We start from the raw sequence: 22193 nt of genomic DNA, 5'->3' as shown, positions 1-22193 counted from the left end.
GTTGTTCGGTTCTAAGTGCGTTATTTGAAGGGCGTTTTTTTTGAGTCAACTTCACTTTGTGTGGTAATACATTTTAATTCTACAGGCGACGTGTGTTTGTGCACGAAGGTTTAATTGCATGATGAGAGTCACACCATGCTACTTCTGTTGTATTTTGATAACACCACTTTTTTCCTTTTGTTTGTCACTTTCAGCACTACCTCGTGTTGTAACCGAGCAAAAGACATTATTTATTTGTATTCCAAATTTGCTTTTGAAAAGGCTTTCCCAGTCAAGTGCACACAATGTTTCATATCTTATAGTGTTCTGTTCCATTTTCTTTCTCCTGTTTTCGGGTTTTCAGTCTTACGGATAGATGAAAGACCAAACATTACTATTGTTACCTTTCCTTTTAGTTGAACTGCAAAATGTCAAATGCCATGCTTACATTGCCAGTAGATGATTGTATCAAAACCTACAGGTGACCTGCATTTGCTGAAAATACTTTCTTTTGTTTCAAAAGGATGTCGTGTCAAGTGTTTTGACCCTTTTTTTTTTGCTGCTGAGTCACTTTATGCAATAACGTCAGGTTAAATGCCTACAATGCATTTTTTTTTGATGAACAAAAAGCATGTTTAGCATAAGCTTCAAAACATTTTGCATCGGCCTGTGGCTTTCTTAAACCGTAGAGCAGACAACATCTGCTTTTCCACTTTGTCAATGTGTCTATCCATTTTTCATGGTTGTAAGTGTGTGCAGTTAAAGAGCTAGACTTACATTTACTGGAACATGTGCACTTAAGAAATAGTTCACCTAAATATGAAAACATTTGCTAAGACCATCTTAGATGTAAATGAGTTTGTCTTCGTCAGAACCGATTTGGAGAAAGTTTGCATTATATCACTTGCTCTCCAAAAGATCTTCTGCAGTGAATGGGTGCCGTCAGAATTTTTACTTTAAACAATCACTTCTGGCTAAAATAGTGGATAATCTATGTTCCGTAATAGTGAAAAAGTGTATCAACGTATCTTTTCACTTCACGAGTGTTAATTGATCAAATAGAATCATGGGGACTGCTTGTGGATTGTTGTGATTTTTTTTTCCATCAGCCGTTTAGACTCTCATTCTCATGGCACCCATTCACTTTAGAGGATCCGTTAGTGAGCAATTGTAAGGCTAGATTTCTCAAAATCTGCTCAGATGAAGAAACAAACTCATATTTATATTGGACGGCCCGAAGGCCAGTCAATTTTAAGTAAATTTAAATTTTTTTTTTAGTGAGTATTCTATTCATTTTGAACAAAAGCACTAATTTGTTTTCACCAAAAATATGTTATTTTTCTTAGATTTAACAGTGATGTTGAGTCTTCATTTGGTATACCAGCTTCCAAATCAAAAGCTCACATCGAGGTTCTTATAGACTCGAAATGAATCTCTTATCAACACTGAAACACATTCTAAGAATTGTAGGAAGACAAAATTAACAATTTGCACCACATGTCTCGCCCTTTGAATACATTTGAAAACAAATACTTAGAAAATGCAAGTTATTTGCTCTCCCTCTAAGGGAACGTGAACAATATTGAATGCAGTAATTAAATGCAACGTATCTGTGGTTCGGATCAGCACTAGCCTCATGTTTCTTTGTGTCTGCAGTCATGGATATCACAGATATTGCCCATGGGAAAATTGATGATGATGATAAGCAGTATTTCATCCCGTTTCAACAGTGAGTGTGTCCTTTATGAGATTACAACATCCTTCATTTGCATGATTGTAGTTTCTTTTTTCACATTTTTTTTGTTCTTTTCATGCATTATTGTTTATATTTGGCAGAGTCCATCATACACTGATACCCCTAGGCTGTGTTTTTACAGCCTTTTTTTTCAATTTTGTCCTTCTCCTCTTGGAATCTTTTTTTTTCTAGGATTGCCATGGAAACGTACATCCGTCAGAGACAGCTAATCATGTCTCCTCTCATCCCGTCTCGTGTCATTGGCGAGAACGAGCCTCTCGTTGCCGTCTTCAACAAGGTCATCGCAACGCGTGAGGTCAACCACAAAGGACAGGGTAAATCCAGACCAATAGGCCAAAAAAATTTGTCTTTGCTCTTGTGTTTTTGTCTGTCTCTGGGGAGAAAAGTGACCTTGTGGATGTTTCTTGGTTGTCGCTCGAAAGTCGAACATTTGGAAAGTTGGAGAGAATAAAAAAGGGATCACTTTGATATAGTCAAACTGATTTGCATAGAGACAGAATGAGATGCGAAGATGCACATCCTCCAGGATGTTTCAGCTGCAAATTTGAATATCATCCAATTTTTAAAATGCCACTTTGACTCTGTATTAAATTGGTGAGATTACTATAGCTGTCACTGGTGATTATTACTGTACCAACCTGACTAGTTAAATGGTGTATACAATGACATTTTTTTTGTCACATTTTGGGTCAACTTCAAAGAAAACCTTATTGCTAAATCAGCCGTGAAAATGCGTTTTCGCATGAACATTAGTGCAGTTTATTTGAAATCAAAAATTCACTTTTTAAATATGTTAGAGCACTTTTTGATTTGTGAACATGTAAAAGAGTAATAGGAATATTTTGTAAATAAAAAATAGCCTGCATATTAATTTCACCATTCATGTGTTCCTTTTATTTCTATCTGTTACTATTTTATTGGATGCACATTTATTTGTTTAACGTTTTATATTGAGTTGAAACTGAACGCATTCTATTCCTTTTACTTTTAAAATGTGTTTCTTTCTTTTGAATTGTCATTTTTTTATTCTTGTTTTTTAATTTTAGATTTGAGTCATTGATTTCGAAGTGATTTACTTTGTGTTGAGAGGTTCTGTTCCCTCAGGGCTGGAGTTTGTTGACTGACGAGACCCGTCTGACCTCATAACGGCATGTTTTTGCTTTCAGGTTTGTTTGTGACCCTAAAGCTGCTCCCTGGAGATGTGTTTCAGGTTCAAAAAGATTACCCTCATTTTGTGGATCGCACAACAGCTATAGTCAGGAAAATGGGCTTTCCTGAAATTATCCTGCCAGGTGGGTCTGCACATCTTTCAGTTCGTAACACTTTCATCTTAATAGCAGTGCTATCAAAGTTTTTCTCACCCATAACGACCTTGTTTAGTAAATCCGTTCGCAGTTGTCTTTTCATCCTGTTCTTTTAATGACCATTACTCGGTTGAAGAACATATATCTTGTATCTATATCAAGTTAATGCAGCGATCGTGTTTCTACAGGTTATGTAAGGAATGATATATATGTTACACTTCTACAAGGAGAATTTGATCACGGCAAGAAGAAAACCCCCAAAAATGTAGAAGTTATAATGAGCGTTTTGGATGAAGAAGGAAATCCCATGGAGGTACAGAAACCCCGTAACATTAAATATTAACTAACATTAATATCTGGGCGCAATTGCTTAAAAGAAAGTGTACTTTCTTGTAGCCAATCTTGATTTAATATAAATGTAGTATAAATGCTTCCGTTACATATCTTTCGCATCAGTAATTTGCAAGCGTATCAAAAAAACATGGTATTACCCTTTTCAGGAAATACCACCAAGGTCATTTTAATATGAATAAAAACACTTTTTTTTTTTCCTCCATTGTCCTCCGTTCTTCTCGTTTATGTTGACTAACAGTTTTCGCTTTCGCTATTTAGCATGCGGTGCTCATCCACCCCCTTTATCTCTGTGTTTTGACAGCAGAACTGTTGCTGGCATAAAAACAGCTTGCAGATCTTTTTCCTTTATGAAACGGCTGCTGTCTTTAAATGTCCAAACACACGGCACAGAAAGCTTTTTACAGGGCTGTTCTTGCCAAATGCTATTTCGAGATATAATGCACATATAAGCGTGTCCTGTTTACACTCGCTAACACGGAAGAACACAAGGAACTCGTTCTGAAATGCATTCCTAAAAAGATCTCCCCCTCTTTTAAAATGATTTGAGCTTGCGTTTTGGTCTTGTTGTTGTTTTATGCGCTTACGTTATGCAACACGGTTTGCTTTAACTCAAGCTAGTTATCGCCAACTTCTGGTCTCGTTAACGGTGAACTTTTACTGCTGCAAACCTCTTATTGTACAAGAAAAGAGAAAGTCTTTTCTTTCAGATATATTTTTTTCCACGTTCTCGTTCTCTCTTCAGAAAGCCATATTTTCTGGAGCTGGTTATGAAGGGATCACTGAGTACAAGTCTGTCATCTACTATCAAGTCAAGCAGCCCTGCTGGAATGAGACTGTTAAGGTACGGACACAGGACAAAAACAAAAGCAAAGACATCTAGGTTTAGGTTTTTGATCTTATGAAGTTAAAGTCCCTTTCTTATGAATCACGCCGGCCTTGTCGAATGCAAAGCGTCAATCTACAGTGCAGCCCCGTATTACATAGCTTGCAGGTCATGTGCCGTAACCTATATACATACATCTTTAATGCACTTAAAGGCAAAAATGAAATTTCACCCAAAAAAGAAAACTGATTTACTCCCCCTTAAGCCATCCTAGTTCCTAGTTGTATATATGACTTTCTTCTATGAGTTACAGTTATTATTAAAAATGTTTTGGCTCTTCCAAGCTTTATTAAGCCAGCGAATAGGGGTCAATATTTTAAAGCCCAAAAAAGTGCGTCCATCCATCATAAAAAGTACTCCACACAGCTTTACTTCTTTAGTGATGCATTTATGTAAAAATATATATACTTAAGTTTATAAACTATAATCTTTAGCTTCTTCTGCCTGTTGTGCACATGTTCGTGAGAGTTTGAGTAAACTAATAAGTACTGGATTTCATTCAGCAAATATCATGATAATTGTGCAACTAAAGTTGCATGACAATGTAAAATGTATATCATCAGAGAGAGTATGTTCCCTTTTTTTCTGTAATGCATTAAAGTAATTGCCAGGATGTTTTCCTATTTTAAGCTCAATTATGTTCCATCTTCCATTTGGTTTTGCTATTTTCACTGCGCACACCTGCTATTTTCATGCTGCCTAGCAAGAAAATCACTTTTCTGACAGTGTTTTTCATGTCAAGGTCCTGACGCTTTTGCTAAGAGGTACAATAATTGTCTTCATGTGAAAGGGACTTAAGAGCTACACCAGGTTTTATTTTAACCCGTCTCTTCTGTCCGTCAGGTGGCCATTCCCATTGAGGATGTATGTCGATGTCATCTGAGACTCACCTTTAGACACAGATCTTCTCAAGATTGTGAGTCTCAAAGTGACTTTCTCAGAACATTATAGTAGATGGCACTTAAGTATAGACACTGGACTATAACATCTGTCCGCTTTTATGTTTCCTTAAAGCGTTTCTGCAGGGTTCCTCAACCTTTTCATGCAGGTCACATTTGTAGTGTGTATTTTATGCCCAAGAAAACCTGCATATTTTGTTTGCTGGTCCGACATAGGGCAAAAAAATATACACGCTTGAAAAACAAACAAAGAATGTATAAATTGGAGTTCATACAGATCTCATTTGACCCCTTTAGCATTTTTGCTGACCTAAGGTTGAGAACCTCTGCGCTATTGTATATTCAGGCTTGTTTTTATTTTGAATATCTGTGTGCTTACATTTCTGTAGCTAGGGATAAGTCCGAGAAGCCTTTTGGCATGGCTTTTGTTCACCTGATGAAGTCGGATGGCACCACACTTCCAGATGGAAAACACGAACTCATTGTCTACAAGGTGGGCATCTTTAAGGAATGCTCTTGGTTCAGTACAAATTGAGCTCAGTCGACAGAATTTGTGGCATAGTATTGATTATAAAATGCGAATTTTGTCACTAAGGCAGTTAGATATATTGAATATTAGCAATGGTATTGTAATAATTTTGACACTGATGTAAAATTTTAAAATATTGTGAACATGGAATATTTCAAATTCAAGCACACTTTCCCAAAAGAACATGCCGCAAGTCCAGTACCACGTCATTGCGGATTGCTCTGCAGGCCTCTACTACACAAGCTTTCATGAGTGTGGTTACCAGATAACAAAAGTTCAAATCCCTGAATCAGAGCTTTGCTAATACAAGGATAAATCTTTTTTACGCTGTGTTCGTTCGTCATAGAAGAAGCGGCACTGACTGGAGTCTGGAAACACCAACTATAAAGCTGAAGTTTATCAGAATTAAAGTGTCCCAATCAAAATGAAAGCGTCACTCAGCCGGTCATGAGATCTCGACTGTTTTGTTTGCGATGGCATCTCTTTCCTCCCATGTCCGTAAAAGCTTTGCTCATCTTCAAAACACAATTTAAGATATTTTGGATGAAAACTGAGAGGTTTGAGCACGGTCAAGGTCTGAAAAAGTATGAATGACATTGTCAGAATAGTCCATCTGCCATCAGTGGTTCAACTGTAATATTATGAATCTACGGGAATACTTTTTGTATGCAAAGAAAACCAACAATTCAACAATTCGTCTCCTCTCTGTCTCCTCTGTCTGAGTTACTGTAGTGCAATTTTAGAGAGCTGTTCTGTGTCAGCTGTGCCTCACGCATGCGTCAACATTTATTTACACTTTGATTTGAATGAAAACAGCATATCCTTGTGTTGTGGCTGTCACAGAACAGCATATGCTGTTTGCGTCCAGTGGATATTCTCCCAAATGGCGCTATGGTGACAAAATCAAAAAGCTTTTAACGGTACAGACTGTGTCAAAACACTGAACAGTGTCAAATAGGAGAATAAAGTGGTAGTAATGTGTAATGACAAGATAAGACTTAATTTTTATTAAATGCAGAGACGACAATGATCGCTAAAAATCAAGTGTCCCTAACTAAGCCCTCTGGCCAGACGAACCAGCACTTAATTTGTAGTTCAATTCAAACAGAGGTGTCAATTCAAATCTAGGTGTTCTGGTCTTCTTTGAAGATCACCCTGATGCTGATCCACCATCTGATCTGGATACAAACTGAGAAACAGAATAAGAAAGAAACAGACTAATATTAGCTTAGATGCCATTCTTTTTCTTATGCTGTAATGAGTTCATTGTGTGTTATGGGGAATGTTCCTGGTTCCAGCTGATCTCATTAATGCAGCCAACAATCCTTTAAAGGGTTTGAATAATATAAGTGCATTAGTGTGTTATGTGTAAGCCAGTTTAAAGAGATGGGACAAGAGTGTGTCTGCTTCCCGAACAGTTTTAGGTAGATTGTTCCAGAGTTGGGGTGCTAAATAGGAAAAGGTTCTGCCGCCCACAGTTGATTTTGATATTTTAGGTATCAAAGGTTTGAGAATGCAGCCAGAATAGCCAAAAGAGGATTTATGACTTATGGAAGCAGCTCTTTTAGTAGTTGAGATGGAATAGGGTCTAACATACCTATAGTTCACTATCTGATGTGCTACTGTAACTGATGGCTGCATGGTTACAATTTTATCTCTGATAGTATCGATCTTAGAAGAAAAGTAGTTCATTACTGCTAAGATCTTGGTGAATGTCAGCATCTTGTTGATGCTTTATTTTTCGTTAATTTAGTCACCAGTATTGAATAAATACTGGGGATTATGTCTGTTTTCTTCTAGAAGAGATGAAAAATAATCAGATCTAGCATTTTTGAATGCTTTTCTGTACGATAGGGTATTTTCTTACCAGGCTATACAAAATACCTCTAGTTTTTCTCCAGCTGCGCTCCATTTTTCGGGCTGCTCTTTTAGGGTGCGGTAAGCATAAAGAAAAAAATCAGTGAGGCTCTGCGCAGTTGAATTATGTAAACATTATGCATGTTATTATGAACACAGGGTAAAATAATTGTAAAAGATTGTCTAGTTTTACATATTTGATATTTTCAGTTTTATATGCATTTTTACATAGTTGATGGCATGAAAACAATACTTATAATGTAAAAGAAGCAAGAAAATTTCCTCAAATAATTCAAATCAAGTTTTAAACTTGATAAGCTTTGTAGTTCTGCAAAAGCAGCTTTTATTTAATATCTAAATCTTTTGTAATAGTTATAAATGCCTTTTTATGATCACTTTTCTATTAATTTAATGCATCCTTAAATAAAATTCTGACAAGTAGTGTATTTTTTTCACCAAAAGCTTTTTGGTTGATAAAACTCATGTAAACTTTAAATCTCTTCAAACATTACCGAACTTCCCCTTTAAACCAGCAGTATCTATTCCTGTGAGCCTTACTCTTGATGTCTCAAACATGCAGTGCCACTACAAATTCCTCTTCTGTTTCTACAGGTGGATGTGAAGAAAGCTGACGATGCCAAGACATATTTGACCCTGCCTGGCTCGTACGCTGAAGTGGAAGAGAAAGAGAGACAGACGGGAAAATCCTTCCATCACGGCAACATTATTCCCATCACCAAAGACAGCTTCCAGATCGCCACCCTCACCTGCTCTACAAAGCTTACACAGAATGGTACGAGTCATGTCCTTTTGGTTTTGTTTTTTTCTAAAAACAATATTTCACCCAAAAATGTCAATTCTGTTATTTACCCTTGTGTCTTTGCAAACCTGACATTCACTGATGCCTTGCACGTTAGACTTGATATCATTTTTACACACACTACCTCTTTTCCCTTGTGCTGTCACATTGCTTTTGAAAACTTGCGAAAAAAACTGTATGGTGTGAAACAAAAGGAGAGATGAGAGTTGATAATTACAAGTTTCATTTTGGCCTAAACTATAACTTTAAAAGCCGTATGTAACCGCATGAGACAGCAAAGTTCTTACGGCAGTTGGCTTTCTATAACTTTTTTAATTTCCTCTGACTCAGTTGACCTTCTGGGGCTTCTCAACTGGAGATCAAACACTGAGAGACTTGAAGAAATTCTTCAGAAACTGATGGAAGTGGAAGGAGGGGAGATTATTAAAGTAAGGTGGTGAGAAAACACAACACTTGGCCTTCTATAAAATGCTGCTTTATGATCTAAAGTTTTTTGTTGTGTGTTCCTGTAGTTCCTGCAGGACACACTGGACGCTCTCTTTAATATCATGATGGAGACCTCAGAGGAAGAAACCTACGATACACTAGTTTTCAATGCCTTGGCAAGTATCGATAATTTAACTCGCTCTTTAGACACTCAGCAATAGCCAAACTGTGCTGTGTTTTCTTGTAAGCTTTCATTTAACTTTTGTGCAATGATTTCGTCCCAACAAGCCACATAAGTATCGCAAACAGAAAAGTTACAAAACGAAGTTAAACAAAGTTAAGTTGTTCAGCTCTGCATCAATGAATGTGTTACTCCCTCAGAAAAAAACTGTCATGTTGTGAATTGATAAAAAAATAAAAATAAATTGCTAACTAGAAAAATGCCTAATGATTATAAAAAAATAGGCATTTCTTCTTTTTATAGATTTAATAATTGATTTTTTATTATATATGAATATGATCACTTTATATTAATATTAATAATTTTACTAACATTTTACTAACTTTGTTACTTTAGGCTTAATAATAATGAATAATATTATGGAGCTGAATAAAGAATCACATTCACATCTAATAATGATCCAATAAAATAGAACATAAATATATAATATAAATATTTAATATTAAATATATAATATTATTATAAATATACATTACTACTGTTAATATTAACATTGATATCAAAATAATATTAATATTCATATAAGAAAAAATCGGTAATAATAAAATATTCAAAGTCATATTAATGAATAAAATATTAATAATACTATTAGCATTAATATGACTAATTATATCTAATAGTGATAGTAATAATGAAATAATAGTAAAAGTCACCAAAAAGAAGATTTATATTTTATTATTATTATTATTATTATTATTATTTTTTCTATGTATATATTTTAGTTAACTGTTAAATTTGTCATGCAGTGTGAATAATATTGTTTTTTTTTTTTAAATCCTTATCCAGTAATCACGAATAAGTCATAGTGTGGGCAGATTGTTCTGACTGAGCAACACTTTTACTGTTGCTCATACTTGGGGTTCGGGATCCTGATTAAGTATTAAACTTTGGTCTAACTTTTTTTTAATCGTCATACTACAAATCACTCAGCGTTTTGGGACTAAAGGATTGCATAAAAGTTACAAACTGTATAAAGAGCGTTCTGCCGCGTCATTGCGTTTTCATTAGTTATCTGTATGAGTAACCTTAATGCCATAACATGCCATATCGCCATCTGCATGTGGGATGTCTTCCCCCTCACAGACACACAGGTCAGATTATTCCGCCATGCGATGTTTGCTCGATGTCTATGAAATCCGTTATTTATTTAACTTATTTTAGCTACTTTTTCAACCACTGTTTTAGCTGCGTTACGTTTGGCATAGAGACAGTCCTCGTGCCCTGTAGTGTTTTGAGGTTGTGCATCATATCAGAAAATGTAAAAATCAAGTAGGTTATAAATACTTTTCTCTGTCCACTCTATCATCTTGGTGGCATAGGAAACAAAGAAAGGTAGTTTTGCGTAGGCCGAGAGTTCAGTATGATGTGAAATACAGTTAAATTAGTTTGTCTTCTCTTGAATCTTTCAAAAGTAAAAGATTCAATGTCTTTAAACCTTTGGAAAGTTTGGAAGCGATTATGATATGAAGAGCTAGAACTTGTGCTTTTGCTTTATTTGTCCAGGTTTTCATCATCTCACTCATCGGTGACATAAAATTTCAGCATTTCAACCCTGTTTTGGAGACCTACATCAGCAAACACTTCAGCGCTACTCTGGCGTACCAGTAAGAGTTACTGTGTTGTTTGGATTTCTCTGTCCTTTGTGTCACAGTTCGTGTGTTTTAAAATAACTTGGCCATTTTTGTCCGCATTTAATTCTCACCTTGCCATCTCACACTAACACTCTCTCCTTCTCTCACTTGTTCTCTATACACACCTGTCCTGTTACACTCTGGGCTGTGACCTGTATTGATTTGCAAATTGCCTCGGTTTGCCTTGTCTGTTCACAGGAAGTTGACCAAAGTGTTGAATTATTTTGTGGGCCATGCTGAGGACCCAGCTCATACAGAGCGACTGTACGCTGCCTTGAAAGCCTTCAAGTACCTTTTTCGATTCATTGTGCAGTCTCGGGTTCTTCATTTGAGGTGGGTTCTTATTTTGCTCTCGGAAATAGCCAAAAGGGCTTGACCGAACTTGTCCTTCATCTGACAATGCTAATGAAAAAAGAAAATAAAAAAACTCTCTTTGAAATCAAGCGCTTCTATATCTGCACAAACTCATGGGCCAATTGTACCTCCATCTAAATCTCAGAGAGGGCAATTAGCAATTAGGTTGAGAGCGTTCAAAAACATTTGTGAATGTGAACATTATATAGAAAGAATCGGTTTTAATGCACAATATTACATGGATACATATGCAGCATGTAGATAAATGGATGACTGGATGAAACAATGGTTGGACAGACTGTTAGATGGATAGAACAATAGATGGATGGATGGATAGATGAATGTATAGATGGATAGATGGATCAGACAGGCAGACCTTAGTTGTGCATTGAGACATTAAACTCTATATCTATTGCTCAGCTCATTCTTAGGGTTATGGAGTTGAATAAACGCCTAGCTCATCCCACACTGTTATGAAATGATTTTGAACACCCTAGCATCCACCCACAACACCCTACAATCATTGCACTGATGTTTCCACTCAAATGCTCTTTACACTTTTTTTTTATTTTTGCTGTTTGTCAGGTTATATGGGAAAAGTGAAGATGGTGGGCAGTTCCTCGACTCAATTCGGACCTTATTTCTTTCTATCAGCAATCTGATGGACAGACCTCTGGATGAAGGAGTTAAGATCAAGGCAGGTGTCGTCACATGGATATACAGTAGACAAATACCGTTTTGCAAAGATGCATTAAATCAAGTAAAGATTTAGATATCCATTTCGCATAAATTAGGTTTTGTACTTACTATTCATCAGTGAATCATGGAAAACAAAAATATGACACAGCACAACTGTTATTAATCATACACGTTTCTTGAGCAGCAAATCCGTACCTTACAGCATCTTGTGAGTGGTTAGTTGCCGAGTGTTTTCTGTGAGGCTAATATTAAGGCTAATTTGATCTAGATAATTATTTAAACAAAAAAAGGCAACGTTTATTATAAAAACAGGTAGGTAGAATGTTCACATACTTGCAAAGTGTGCTATACTCAGTATGGCTATTGAGGAACCATCAAAATAAAGTGTAAGCATATATTTATCAGATATACTACTAATACTCTAATAAAGACTAGTTAACATGTTGTTGTAGAGTTACTTATCAACAGCTGTCTAAAGGGTACCGTTAAAATAATCTGATAATATAAAACATATTTTTCAGAGCAAATGTGTCATATTTTACATTAATTTGATCTGATATGTAATCTTATGGCTGTTTGAAAAAAAAAAAAAAAACCCACTTTATGTAACATAAGTAAAATTGCAAGATATGAGACTTATAATGCATTAGGACCATGACAAACATAATCCATTGTAACTTAAGTGGATGAATTGGGTTCATTGTAAGTTATAAATGATCATGCTCTTAAACACTATAACCACAAATAAGTGAATAATATAAAACTGTAATATAAAACTGTTCTTTTGAATATATATGAGATGATAAAATGTATTAAGTTATTTATAATGCATTATGCATTCATTACAATGCCTTAAGAATACCCTTGTAATATATTATAAATAAGGGCTTCTTAGGAAGTGTTACCGAATACATTTAAAATGGTAATATTTCACAACATTATTGTTTTCACTATATATGCAGTGAACCTTCTGTTGCTTTTTCGCAGGGAGCAATCTTGAAATATCTTCCCACCATCATCAATGACTTGCAGAATGTCTTTGACGGTGTAGAGCTTAGGTAAAGTGAACGATTATATAACTTTAACTTAAAAAATGATGCTTTTCACATTGTTACGAAAACATTGCAGCAGCACCACTGGTTTATAGCTTTGGTTAGAAACTAATTTGTGGCTTAGTGATGTCTACCATGAGTTCATCCAGGTTTTTAGCATAAATCATGGTTGCAGTAAAACACTTATCATTACAAATGAAGTGCACCGCTGTTCCTGATGGTTTAAAAACATATTTGTTAAACCACGCTTGAATAATTCAGTAAACCCTGTTTCTTATTTGAGCTGTATGCTGTCTTCTTGCCATTATCAATTACTTATAAAAGTTATTTGGTGCTGTAACAGGTTTGTAAACACTGTTTGAAAGCCAGAATGGTGTATCTCAGATGTTTACACTCAAACAAAAATGTGTGTCTCTGCTTATGTATGCTTTTCAAGAATACATAATTCCCCTCTGACTTGCAGTTATGTACCATGCTCTTACTTTGCTTTTGGTGGAAAACCTTGTCTTGTTTTCAGTGTTCAGCTGGCCAAGTTCATCGAAAGCATTCCAGATTTTCAGATGGTGAGGCAGAAGCTGGGCTGTCTGGTGAAAATTGTTGAGAGTAACCTGTTCAAACAGCCAGGTGGGACTTGACAGTCGTTCAGGTCAACATGTAATTTTATCTCATCGACTCGCACTAAAAGCTGCGTGCTATCCACACCTCTCATATTCTCTCTTGTGCTTTTAGACTGCAGAGATGTTTTGTTGCCTCTGATCACAGATCAGTTGAGTGGGCAGCTGGACGATAACTCCAACAAACCCGATCTCGAGGCTTGTGTCCAGCTGCTGAGCACCGTACTGGACATGCTGGACGGCAAAGACGTGGTGGGTTTGAAACCGTTGAGCATCTCTAACAACTCGAGCCATTTGTGAGGAGCTTTATCTCAGCCTCAGACCATCTGATGCACAAAAACGCAGGAGCCAAACTAATTAGCTGTCTTTATGCAATTTCCAGGAGTCAGGGTATACAGGTTTTTATCAGTCCATTGGGAAACAAAGACGTGTTTACATGTTCCCAGTAAATTATTCAGTCAGGGCTTAACAATAAGTTTATTTATTTTTTTACTTCCTCTATGGACTTCCTCTATTTTCACTGGGGATGCATATTAATTGATGCTGTGTGTTTTTAATATTTTCTAAAAATATAATTTAATTTCTATTTATTATTTATATTGCATTTAATACATGTTTTGCATTTATTTATTTAGTTTTTGCATATATATTTTCTTAATGAAAAGCAACAAATTTAGCTGTTTTGTCGACAGGATAATGTAGAATAGAAATCACTAAAACGGATACAAGATCTGTACATATGAACAGAATAATAATGCTAAAAATTAATTTTAGCAAACGTTGATTATTGAATTAATTGCGAATATATTACAAATCCATTAAATTATGATAATATTACGCAATCTTACTGGTTTTACTGTATTTCTAAACAAATGAATGCATCCTTGGCAAGCAATAGATACTTCCTGGTAAAATGTCTGACTACATAAATTACTTTTTGTATGAATACAGACAGGCTGATCTTTCAACCATGATGCATTTCACTGGCTTGTTGATATGACAGCGCATTCAAGATCGGTTGACATTTCGGCTGATATGTATTGAGACAGGCAGACATTTCAGGTCAAACTCCTGCGACTTGCGAGCATCTCTTTGCTGGAGCAGTTACTTTGAAAATTTCCAAAATAAGGTCATTTGAAGTTGCGCCGCCGTTTGTTTACGAGAGGGAGTCCTTTCTGGGTTCATTTAAGCATCCTTCAATGCATCTCATTCACCTTTTTCATTCTTTCAGGGTCCCACATCCGGTCATGTGAAGTTAATCGTGGACCGTCTCCTGCGGAGGGTCAACCGTACGGTCATCAACCTGAGCTTGGACTCTCTTTTTATAGTAAGACACAAAATGGAGTTCTGTAGAAAGATTTAGCACAGCTAAATCAGCTTACCTTCCCGTCAAAGCTTCTGTTGTTTCGCCGAAGTCCACACATACCTGCTGAAACTCATAACAACAACAGCCTGGACCGCTGAACATAACTTGTTTATTACTTTGCCCAGGCCCAGTGGCTATGAGTTTACTCAGCGGTGTGGGCAGCACATGTAAAGTTATTGATTATTTCTTCTCTACCTCTGGACACAGGGCCACTACCTGGCATGCATGACCGCTATCCTGAAACAAATGGAAGACGCACATTACGCACAATACATCAGCACCTTCAAAACCAGACAGGACATAATCGTAAGTCTCCCGCTCTCACCGCGGGCCCCATCCATCATCGCAGAGCCTTCCGTGCTCTGAGAGTTAAGTTATAAATAATCCACCTTTTGCACAGCTGACTGATGCGACGCATGTGGCTCTGTTCCCTGTCGTCTGTCGAAGTGAGTCAGGGTTTAATAGCAGAACGAGATAAGCGCAGCTTCAAATTAGCATGTGTTTTTCTTGCTCAGTCATATCTATGCGGAACACAGATGTCATTTGCCGGTCTGCATCTAATCGTAGTTTTCCTCTGCGTGCACGTACATGCTCTCAACAACGAGAATCCATGCTTCTTTTTTTTTTTTTTAGGACTTTCTAATGGAGACTTTCATCATGTTCAAAAACCTGATGGGCAACGTGTTTCCTCCCGACTGGATGATTATGAATCTTCACCAAATGAAAGTCTTTCTGCGGGCGATTGACCAGTACTCGGATGTCCTCAATAAATACTTCCTGGACTCTGCTCACTTCCACTTGCAGGTCAGTTTAACCAGTTCTTTAGGCAATTCCGAGATTGTCTATCCAGAAACACAGCCATGCTTCTATTTTGCCTAAGGAGTCAATGCCTTAAACTGCAGTGGTCAACAATGTCGCAATTATTAGGCATCTGAATCAGAACCAGTTATGCAGCAAATCAGCATATTAGACTGATTTCTGAAGGATCATGTGACACTTAAGACTGGAGTAACGATACTGAAAATTCAGCTTCGATCAAAGCAATACATTCTATAAAAATATAATTATATAGAAAACTGTTGAAATACTGTTGATTTTGCTGTGTATTTTTAATTAAATGTACACCTCAGTTAATGCTAAAAGTCTTCTTTTTAAAAAACACTACAAAATCTTGCAGCGCAACCAGTATGAATCGTTTCTTTATAGTGAATCTAACACATACAACTTATTGTGAGGCTTAAAGAGTGTAGTTACTGGCTGGTTGGTTGCATGTCAATGTCGGTAAAATGTACAATTTGTGTTTGTCAGAGAAATGTAAAAATATGTACCATATAATAATGCTTTACTGCCGTTTGACAATTAGTATGCAAAATAAAGATTGTGAAAAGTCATTAAATTACAGAGTAACCACATCTTTTGCAAGAATTGTTCTAAATTACATTTATTTTGCCCGTAGATGTACTTTTTAAAATGTCTAAAACAATGCGTTTATAATAGTTAAAAAACATATTTTTGTCTATAGCTAAAAGGCTGTCTCATGAGAAAATTTCCTTCATCTTCTGAGATAAAGGAGTTGATTACACTAGCCATACTGTAATTATCAGGACTTGTGCTTCCGTCCCAATCCTAAAAACAGCACTGCCGAATCTTTAATTTGAAGAACGCTGCTTTCATAGGCAGTAAATTGAGGCAGGAAGGCTTCAAGACGTTCTAATCCGATGTTTGCACAAAATCCCGCCTGCTAAAACCTGCCTATACTTCATTTGCTGCTGAAGGCAGCATAGATCCTTCAGAAGCACTAATATACCACAATCCTGAGTTTTGTTGTGGCTGTTTCAGAAATGCTTGCAGAGTGGTAGAAGTACATTACATTACTTGTCCACTTTGGATAATAAAGTGTGCTAAAAGGGCAAATATAGACCTATGGTTCTGTTTCTATTAGAAATTAAACATATTTAACATAGTCATTAAATATGCAATTAGTTGCCTGGAAAGCTCACTGTCAGAACATGTTCTAGATCATTGAACATGACATACATTGCACCATCAGAAATCAGATCTTTGATCATTTCAGTCTGATCTTGACAGACGCAACATGGATTTTGTCACCACGTAACGTATTGGGCGCAATAGCAAACCTGTAACCACATCATGTGTAAGGATAGCAAATGGTTGCTTCTCATTGAATGAACAGGGAGTTTATATCTTTTTAATCCCAAGGGACTGAAAGATTGTAAAAAATGATCATGAAAATTTTATTTAAACGATTGTTTTTGGTGCAAAATCCATACAAATTCAAGCATTGTAACAAGACCCTAGAGATACGAGTAAAATAATAATGTGCGAGGCTGTGCGGTAGTGATTTTATTACAGATAATTTAAGCCCTTTTTATATCTCTGCATGCACTAAGTGCGCTGTTGTCCTATGCATGCAGTTGTTTTGCACTAGATTAATGTTAGGGCATTTCTGTGAATCATATGAGCACTTTCTGTCGCATGCTCTTATAGAACATGTTTTTATGATGCTCATTTGCGGTGATCTTTTGGGAAAGCGTATGGATTTTGCACCCACTGGAAGCCTCCTGCACTTTAGGCATTTGGAAAATATCATCTATACCGCTTTTGAAAAATACCCAACGACTAAACTTTCTGTTGCTTGGTTACCATTCATTCAACACCCTGTGCATCTAAAGTATTTCACCCGCAAGACCTCAATTAAAAAAAGCAATTGCATTACAGTATACCAATACAAACTAATTGTTCAAATAATCAAAGCAAAGCTTTGCCTTACTCATCTGTGATTTATATAACCCAAAACACCATCATTTCAAAGCATTTGCCACTATTTCTGATGGAAATTTCAAGTGAATTTCTAGCTCTGTGTTGCAGTGATACAAGGACATTTCTGTTCTTGAAACATTGAAGTCATAAAAATGATATCCCTCATTATTTCTTTTTTTTTCACTATTGTACATACAGTAGTAAATATTTAACTGAACTTGTTATGCTTCATTTGTGCATATAAGATTTATGATGTATACCATGGTATTACTTTTCATTGGTTTATGTATACATATATGTATGTATGTGTGTGTGTGTGTGTATATATACATTTACATTTACATTTACATTTAGTCATTTAGCAGACGCCTTTATCCAAAGCGACGTACAAATGAGGTAGGCATATAGAAGCAAATTAATATCAGCAAAAGGGCAGTAGTGCATAAGTGCTCTTGAGTGGGGTCTTGTCTTACCTAACGCAGACACAAGGCTTTTTTTTTTTTTTTTTTTTTTTTTTTTTTTTTTTTTATTATTAAACAAGAAAAAGGATAGGAAGGAACAGGAGAAGAAGAAGAGAGTGCTATCAATGTTGGGTCAAGTGCAAACGAAAAAGTAAAAAATGTGTGTATATATATATATGTGTATGTGTGTATATGTATGTATGTATGTATGTATGTATGTATATATGTATGTATGTATATATGTATATATATATATATATATATATATATATATATATATATATATATATATATATATATATATATATATGTATATATGTATATATATATATGTATATATGTATGTATATATATATATATATATGTATATCATATGTATGTATGTATATATGTATATATGTATGTGTATGTATATATATATATTGTATATGTATATATATATATGTGTATATATGTATATGTATATGTATATATATGTATATGTATATGTATATATATATATATATATATATGTGTATATGTGTATGTATATGTATATACAACAGTTGTTTTTTTTTATTTTTTATTACATTTACCATATTCTTATATTTTTATGCTCAGGTAATGGTTTTGTCCTGATGATTTCCTTGTCCTCATTTCCTGTTTTTCCTCAATAGCTTTGGAACAACTATTTTCACCTGATTGTTGCGTTTCTTACCCACAAGTCCTTACAACTGGAGTCTTTCTCGCTCGAGAAACGCAACAAGATTCTCAACAAGTGAGTGAGAGACCCGAGGATAAATTGTCGTTCTAGTATTCAAATATTGGTTTTTGTTCGAAAAGGCCAACATCTCAAATTGACTTTCTAAAAATGTAAACAGGTACGGAGACATGCGGAAAAGCATCGGCTTCAAGCTGAGAGATATGTGGAACAATCTTGGTAAAAGCTTTTTCCCGTGCTTCTTATCAGTTAGAGACAGTGACCACAATTACAAAAATAGATGAGTGTACGAAGGATATTTTTTTACAGAATGTCCTTAAGGATTTTCTCTGTTCAAATAGTTTTTTTATAGAGAGTAAAATCTACAAACTGTAGTTTTTGGTCTTTTAGTTTTTTTTTTTTGATGTTCTAAAGGAATTAGGGCTATTTTGTGATGTCATTGGAGGTTTATGTCACTTCCAGGCCAACATAAGATGAAGTTTATCCCTGCAATGGTTGGGCCGATCCTGGAAGCCACGTTAGTGCCTGAGCCTGAGCTGAGGAAAGCCACCATCCCCATCTTCTTCGACATGATGCAATGTGAACATCATTTCAGCACCAATCACACCTTTCAGAAGGTGAGGGCTGTTTCTGTGCCAGCTGTGTTAAAACCTACAGAAAAAAAAAAAATTTAAGCATCATAAGCGCACTTGTGATGTTTCCGGCTGATGCTTCCTTATAAGATGCTGGTGTTTTGGTCACAAATTAAGAAGACAAGGTTTTAAAAATATTTATTAATTTATAACAAAAATATCTATATATTAATATACGTACTTAGTTAAATTTACAATTTGATAAAGTTTTTTTTTTTGCTGTTTTTTTGATATATTAGGATTCATTCCAGTTTTTATTTCATTTTTTCTTTTCTGCTGACATTGATTTATTAATTGCTATTGCTAATGTTCACAATTAATAGTTTTTTGTTGTTATACGTTAATAAAACTAATGTGACTACATGGAATTTGCTCATTAGAGGTGAAAATCAGATGTTTTATCACAGTTTGATATTGATATTCTGATACTGATCCTCTTTGCCAACAATATTATATAAAAACATGCAGTGAACGAAAAATAAATGTGTATATAAAATTTTTTGATGACAGCTGACACCATGACAATTTGACATCTTTTTAGAAAAGACAAGTAAGTCTCTAGTGGTGTCTTTTAAGAGATTTTTCTGATAGATAAAAATGCATAGTAGTTAAATGTACAACATATGACAATTTGACATTTTAAATTTAATATATGTGGGTGCATGAGTCACCAATAAGTGAGTTACTGTTGAGGGTTCATGTCTGTTAGGATGTTGCTCATGTAGGCTTCTGCATGGGGATCAGAAAGTTTGATGAAGCATTTATGTTCTTTGCAGTTTGAGAATGAGCTAATCACAAAACTGGACCAGGAAGTTGAAGGAGGCCACGGTGATGAACAATATAAGATTTTGCTGGAGAAAACGTGAGATTTTCCTGTCCTCTTTACATGTGCTTAAATACTTGAATGTGGACATATTTGCATTTGTGTCACAGTCTATATGCGATTTGCTAAGGTAATATCACACACTCATTAAAGCCAATACATCTTCCCTATGAAGGTACATCAGTAGCAAAACACGAGAGCTTTTTGATTTGAATGCAAGAACTTGTCATATTTATATTTTTATTTTTAAATAGAAATCACAGCACTGATGTAAAAATCTGAATCTCTCGATTTGCACACACAGACAATAAGTGTTTAGAATTAGAACTTACAGATTAATAGTTATAATATTATAAAATGTCATTAACATAAACAAAATGTATCGCACATTTGCATTTTACCTCAGTTTCGCTGCACTACCTCTCAGATCTGGCACTTTGACTTTTGCTACTCCTTTTGCGATATTCCTGTTGTTAAACTCACTTGTAAATGCAGAAGTAAGAGTCCAGCTCAGGGGGCGGGGCTGGAGCGAATTCAGACACTTTATTGGTTGATGTCTTATCGCCAGCCATCGCAACTTGCCCTGCAGAAAGAAACATTTTTATGCATATATCACTTATTTGTTTTCATTGAATATCCTTTGCTTTTACAGGATTTTAAGTGCATTTAGTGTCGTTCAGATATTATAGCTCAGTTCTATTTAGTATGTATGTGTGTGTGTGTGTGTGTGTGTGTGTGTGTGTGTATATGTTTGTGTGTATATATGTGTATATATATGTGTGTGTATATATGTATGTGTGTATATAAATGTATGTGTGTATATAAATGTGTGTGTGTATATATATATATGTGTATATATATATGTATATATATATATATATATATATATATATATATATATATATATATATATAGTGTTTATCTCTACTCTAGTTGCTCAAAACTAGAGCACTGCCGATCATAACTGCTGATTGTTTTTTTAGGTTTAGCCTTTTAATGTACATTTAGACATTACAAACACAAGATTTATAAGACTTTTTTTCAATGTTGGAAAAGGTACATTACTGACAAGGAATAGTAATAAGATCTGATAAGGAATTTAACCCAATACAAAAGTTTAAATTATTAAAAAAACAAACAAACAAAAATAATAACAAATAAAAGCAAAATATAGTTTACCATTACTTAACAGACAATATCTGAATGACACAATTACTGCAGTGTGTTTAAATCCTGCAAAAGCTAAGAATATTCAATGAAAACAAATAACTGATACATATGCATACATTTTTTTTTTCCCCTCTTAAAATGTTATAGCTTTTTTCTCCTATGTTACTTCTGTACATTTAGCCAGGTTTCCTTTCAAAGTTGCTAATTTAATTTATGCGCCAAAAATTGGATTATCACACAAAACATTTGTGAATAAGCACTGTTTCCACCCAACAAGGAGAAGAGAGCAGCGCAAGCAGACGAAACATTGCTTTTATAGATGGATGCCTGCTGTTTGTGAACACAGTGGTGTAAGACAGTTCTGGGAGGCAATTTTAGAGAAGTACTTTGATGACAGACATTGCTCAGGCATTTAAGAATGATCATAACATTTCAGGTGTTGTGCAATGAGATCGGTGAATCTGGTTATACCAGGGGTCAACAAGTTCATTCCTGGAGGCACGGTGTCTCGCAGAGTTTAGCTCCTACTCTAATTAAACACAGCTGAAACAGCTAATCAAGGTTTAGCCAGTATACTTGAAACTTCCAGGCAGGTCCTCCAGGATCAAGTTTGATGACCTCTGGGTTATGCCATCATATAGTGCAAAGCCACAATACCTTTTAGATGCACATGGAGGAATTTATTAGCGATATGCATTTTCATCTCCTGTTATTAGCGTTAACCAAGTCAAAAAACACCTAAAAGCGTTATTTTTTTGGAAACTTTTCCGTCACTGATGCGTTTCTTCAAAATGCACATAAAAGCGTGGTGATGGAAGCAAAGCTATTGCATCTTCACATCACTGTATGAGGCTAACTGTGC

At 35.3% G+C, this 22193-nt stretch overlaps 1 protein-coding gene and 1 long non-coding RNA gene across 3 annotated transcripts in view; one reads left to right on the top strand and one right to left on the bottom strand.

Annotated features, from left to right (window-relative positions):
• dock5 (dedicator of cytokinesis 5) overlaps window positions 1-22193 on the top strand; it is a 52851-nt gene that overhangs the window by 13679 nt on the left and 16979 nt on the right. Inside the window, exons 11-33 of the mRNA XM_043247732.1 lie at window positions 1636-1708; window positions 1907-2049; window positions 2902-3027; window positions 3228-3352; window positions 4136-4234; window positions 5120-5192; window positions 5565-5668; window positions 8174-8354; window positions 8712-8809; window positions 8894-8983; window positions 10552-10652; window positions 10878-11012; window positions 11619-11730; window positions 12720-12790; window positions 13302-13408; window positions 13514-13650; window positions 14630-14725; window positions 14972-15070; window positions 15398-15568; window positions 18663-18763; window positions 18867-18925; window positions 19169-19323; window positions 20115-20200. Coding sequence (XP_043103667.1) covers window positions 1636-1708; window positions 1907-2049; window positions 2902-3027; window positions 3228-3352; window positions 4136-4234; window positions 5120-5192; window positions 5565-5668; window positions 8174-8354; window positions 8712-8809; window positions 8894-8983; window positions 10552-10652; window positions 10878-11012; window positions 11619-11730; window positions 12720-12790; window positions 13302-13408; window positions 13514-13650; window positions 14630-14725; window positions 14972-15070; window positions 15398-15568; window positions 18663-18763; window positions 18867-18925; window positions 19169-19323; window positions 20115-20200 — 2542 coding nt within the window. The remainder of the gene's footprint in view (window positions 1-1635; window positions 1709-1906; window positions 2050-2901; window positions 3028-3227; window positions 3353-4135; window positions 4235-5119; window positions 5193-5564; window positions 5669-8173; window positions 8355-8711; window positions 8810-8893; window positions 8984-10551; window positions 10653-10877; window positions 11013-11618; window positions 11731-12719; window positions 12791-13301; window positions 13409-13513; window positions 13651-14629; window positions 14726-14971; window positions 15071-15397; window positions 15569-18662; window positions 18764-18866; window positions 18926-19168; window positions 19324-20114; window positions 20201-22193) is intronic.
• Window positions 14539-15201, bottom strand: LOC122350949. 2 transcript variants are annotated; one of them, XR_006251656.1, is made up of 3 exons: window positions 15090-15201; window positions 14781-15001; window positions 14539-14671 (listed from the first exon to the last, which is right to left on the bottom strand). It is a non-coding gene; the product is annotated as an uncharacterized LOC122350949 (long non-coding RNA). The 2 variants fall into 2 exon arrangements; XR_006251655.1 differs by having other exon boundaries at window positions 15154-15201.

Source organism: Puntigrus tetrazona, chromosome 8, assembly GCF_018831695.1.
Source record: "Puntigrus tetrazona isolate hp1 chromosome 8, ASM1883169v1, whole genome shotgun sequence".
Classification (NCBI taxonomy): Eukaryota; Metazoa; Chordata; class Actinopteri; order Cypriniformes; family Cyprinidae; genus Puntigrus; species Puntigrus tetrazona.
The sequence above is the reverse complement of the archived record's forward strand: the minus strand, read 5'-3'. Positions and strand labels throughout refer to the sequence as shown.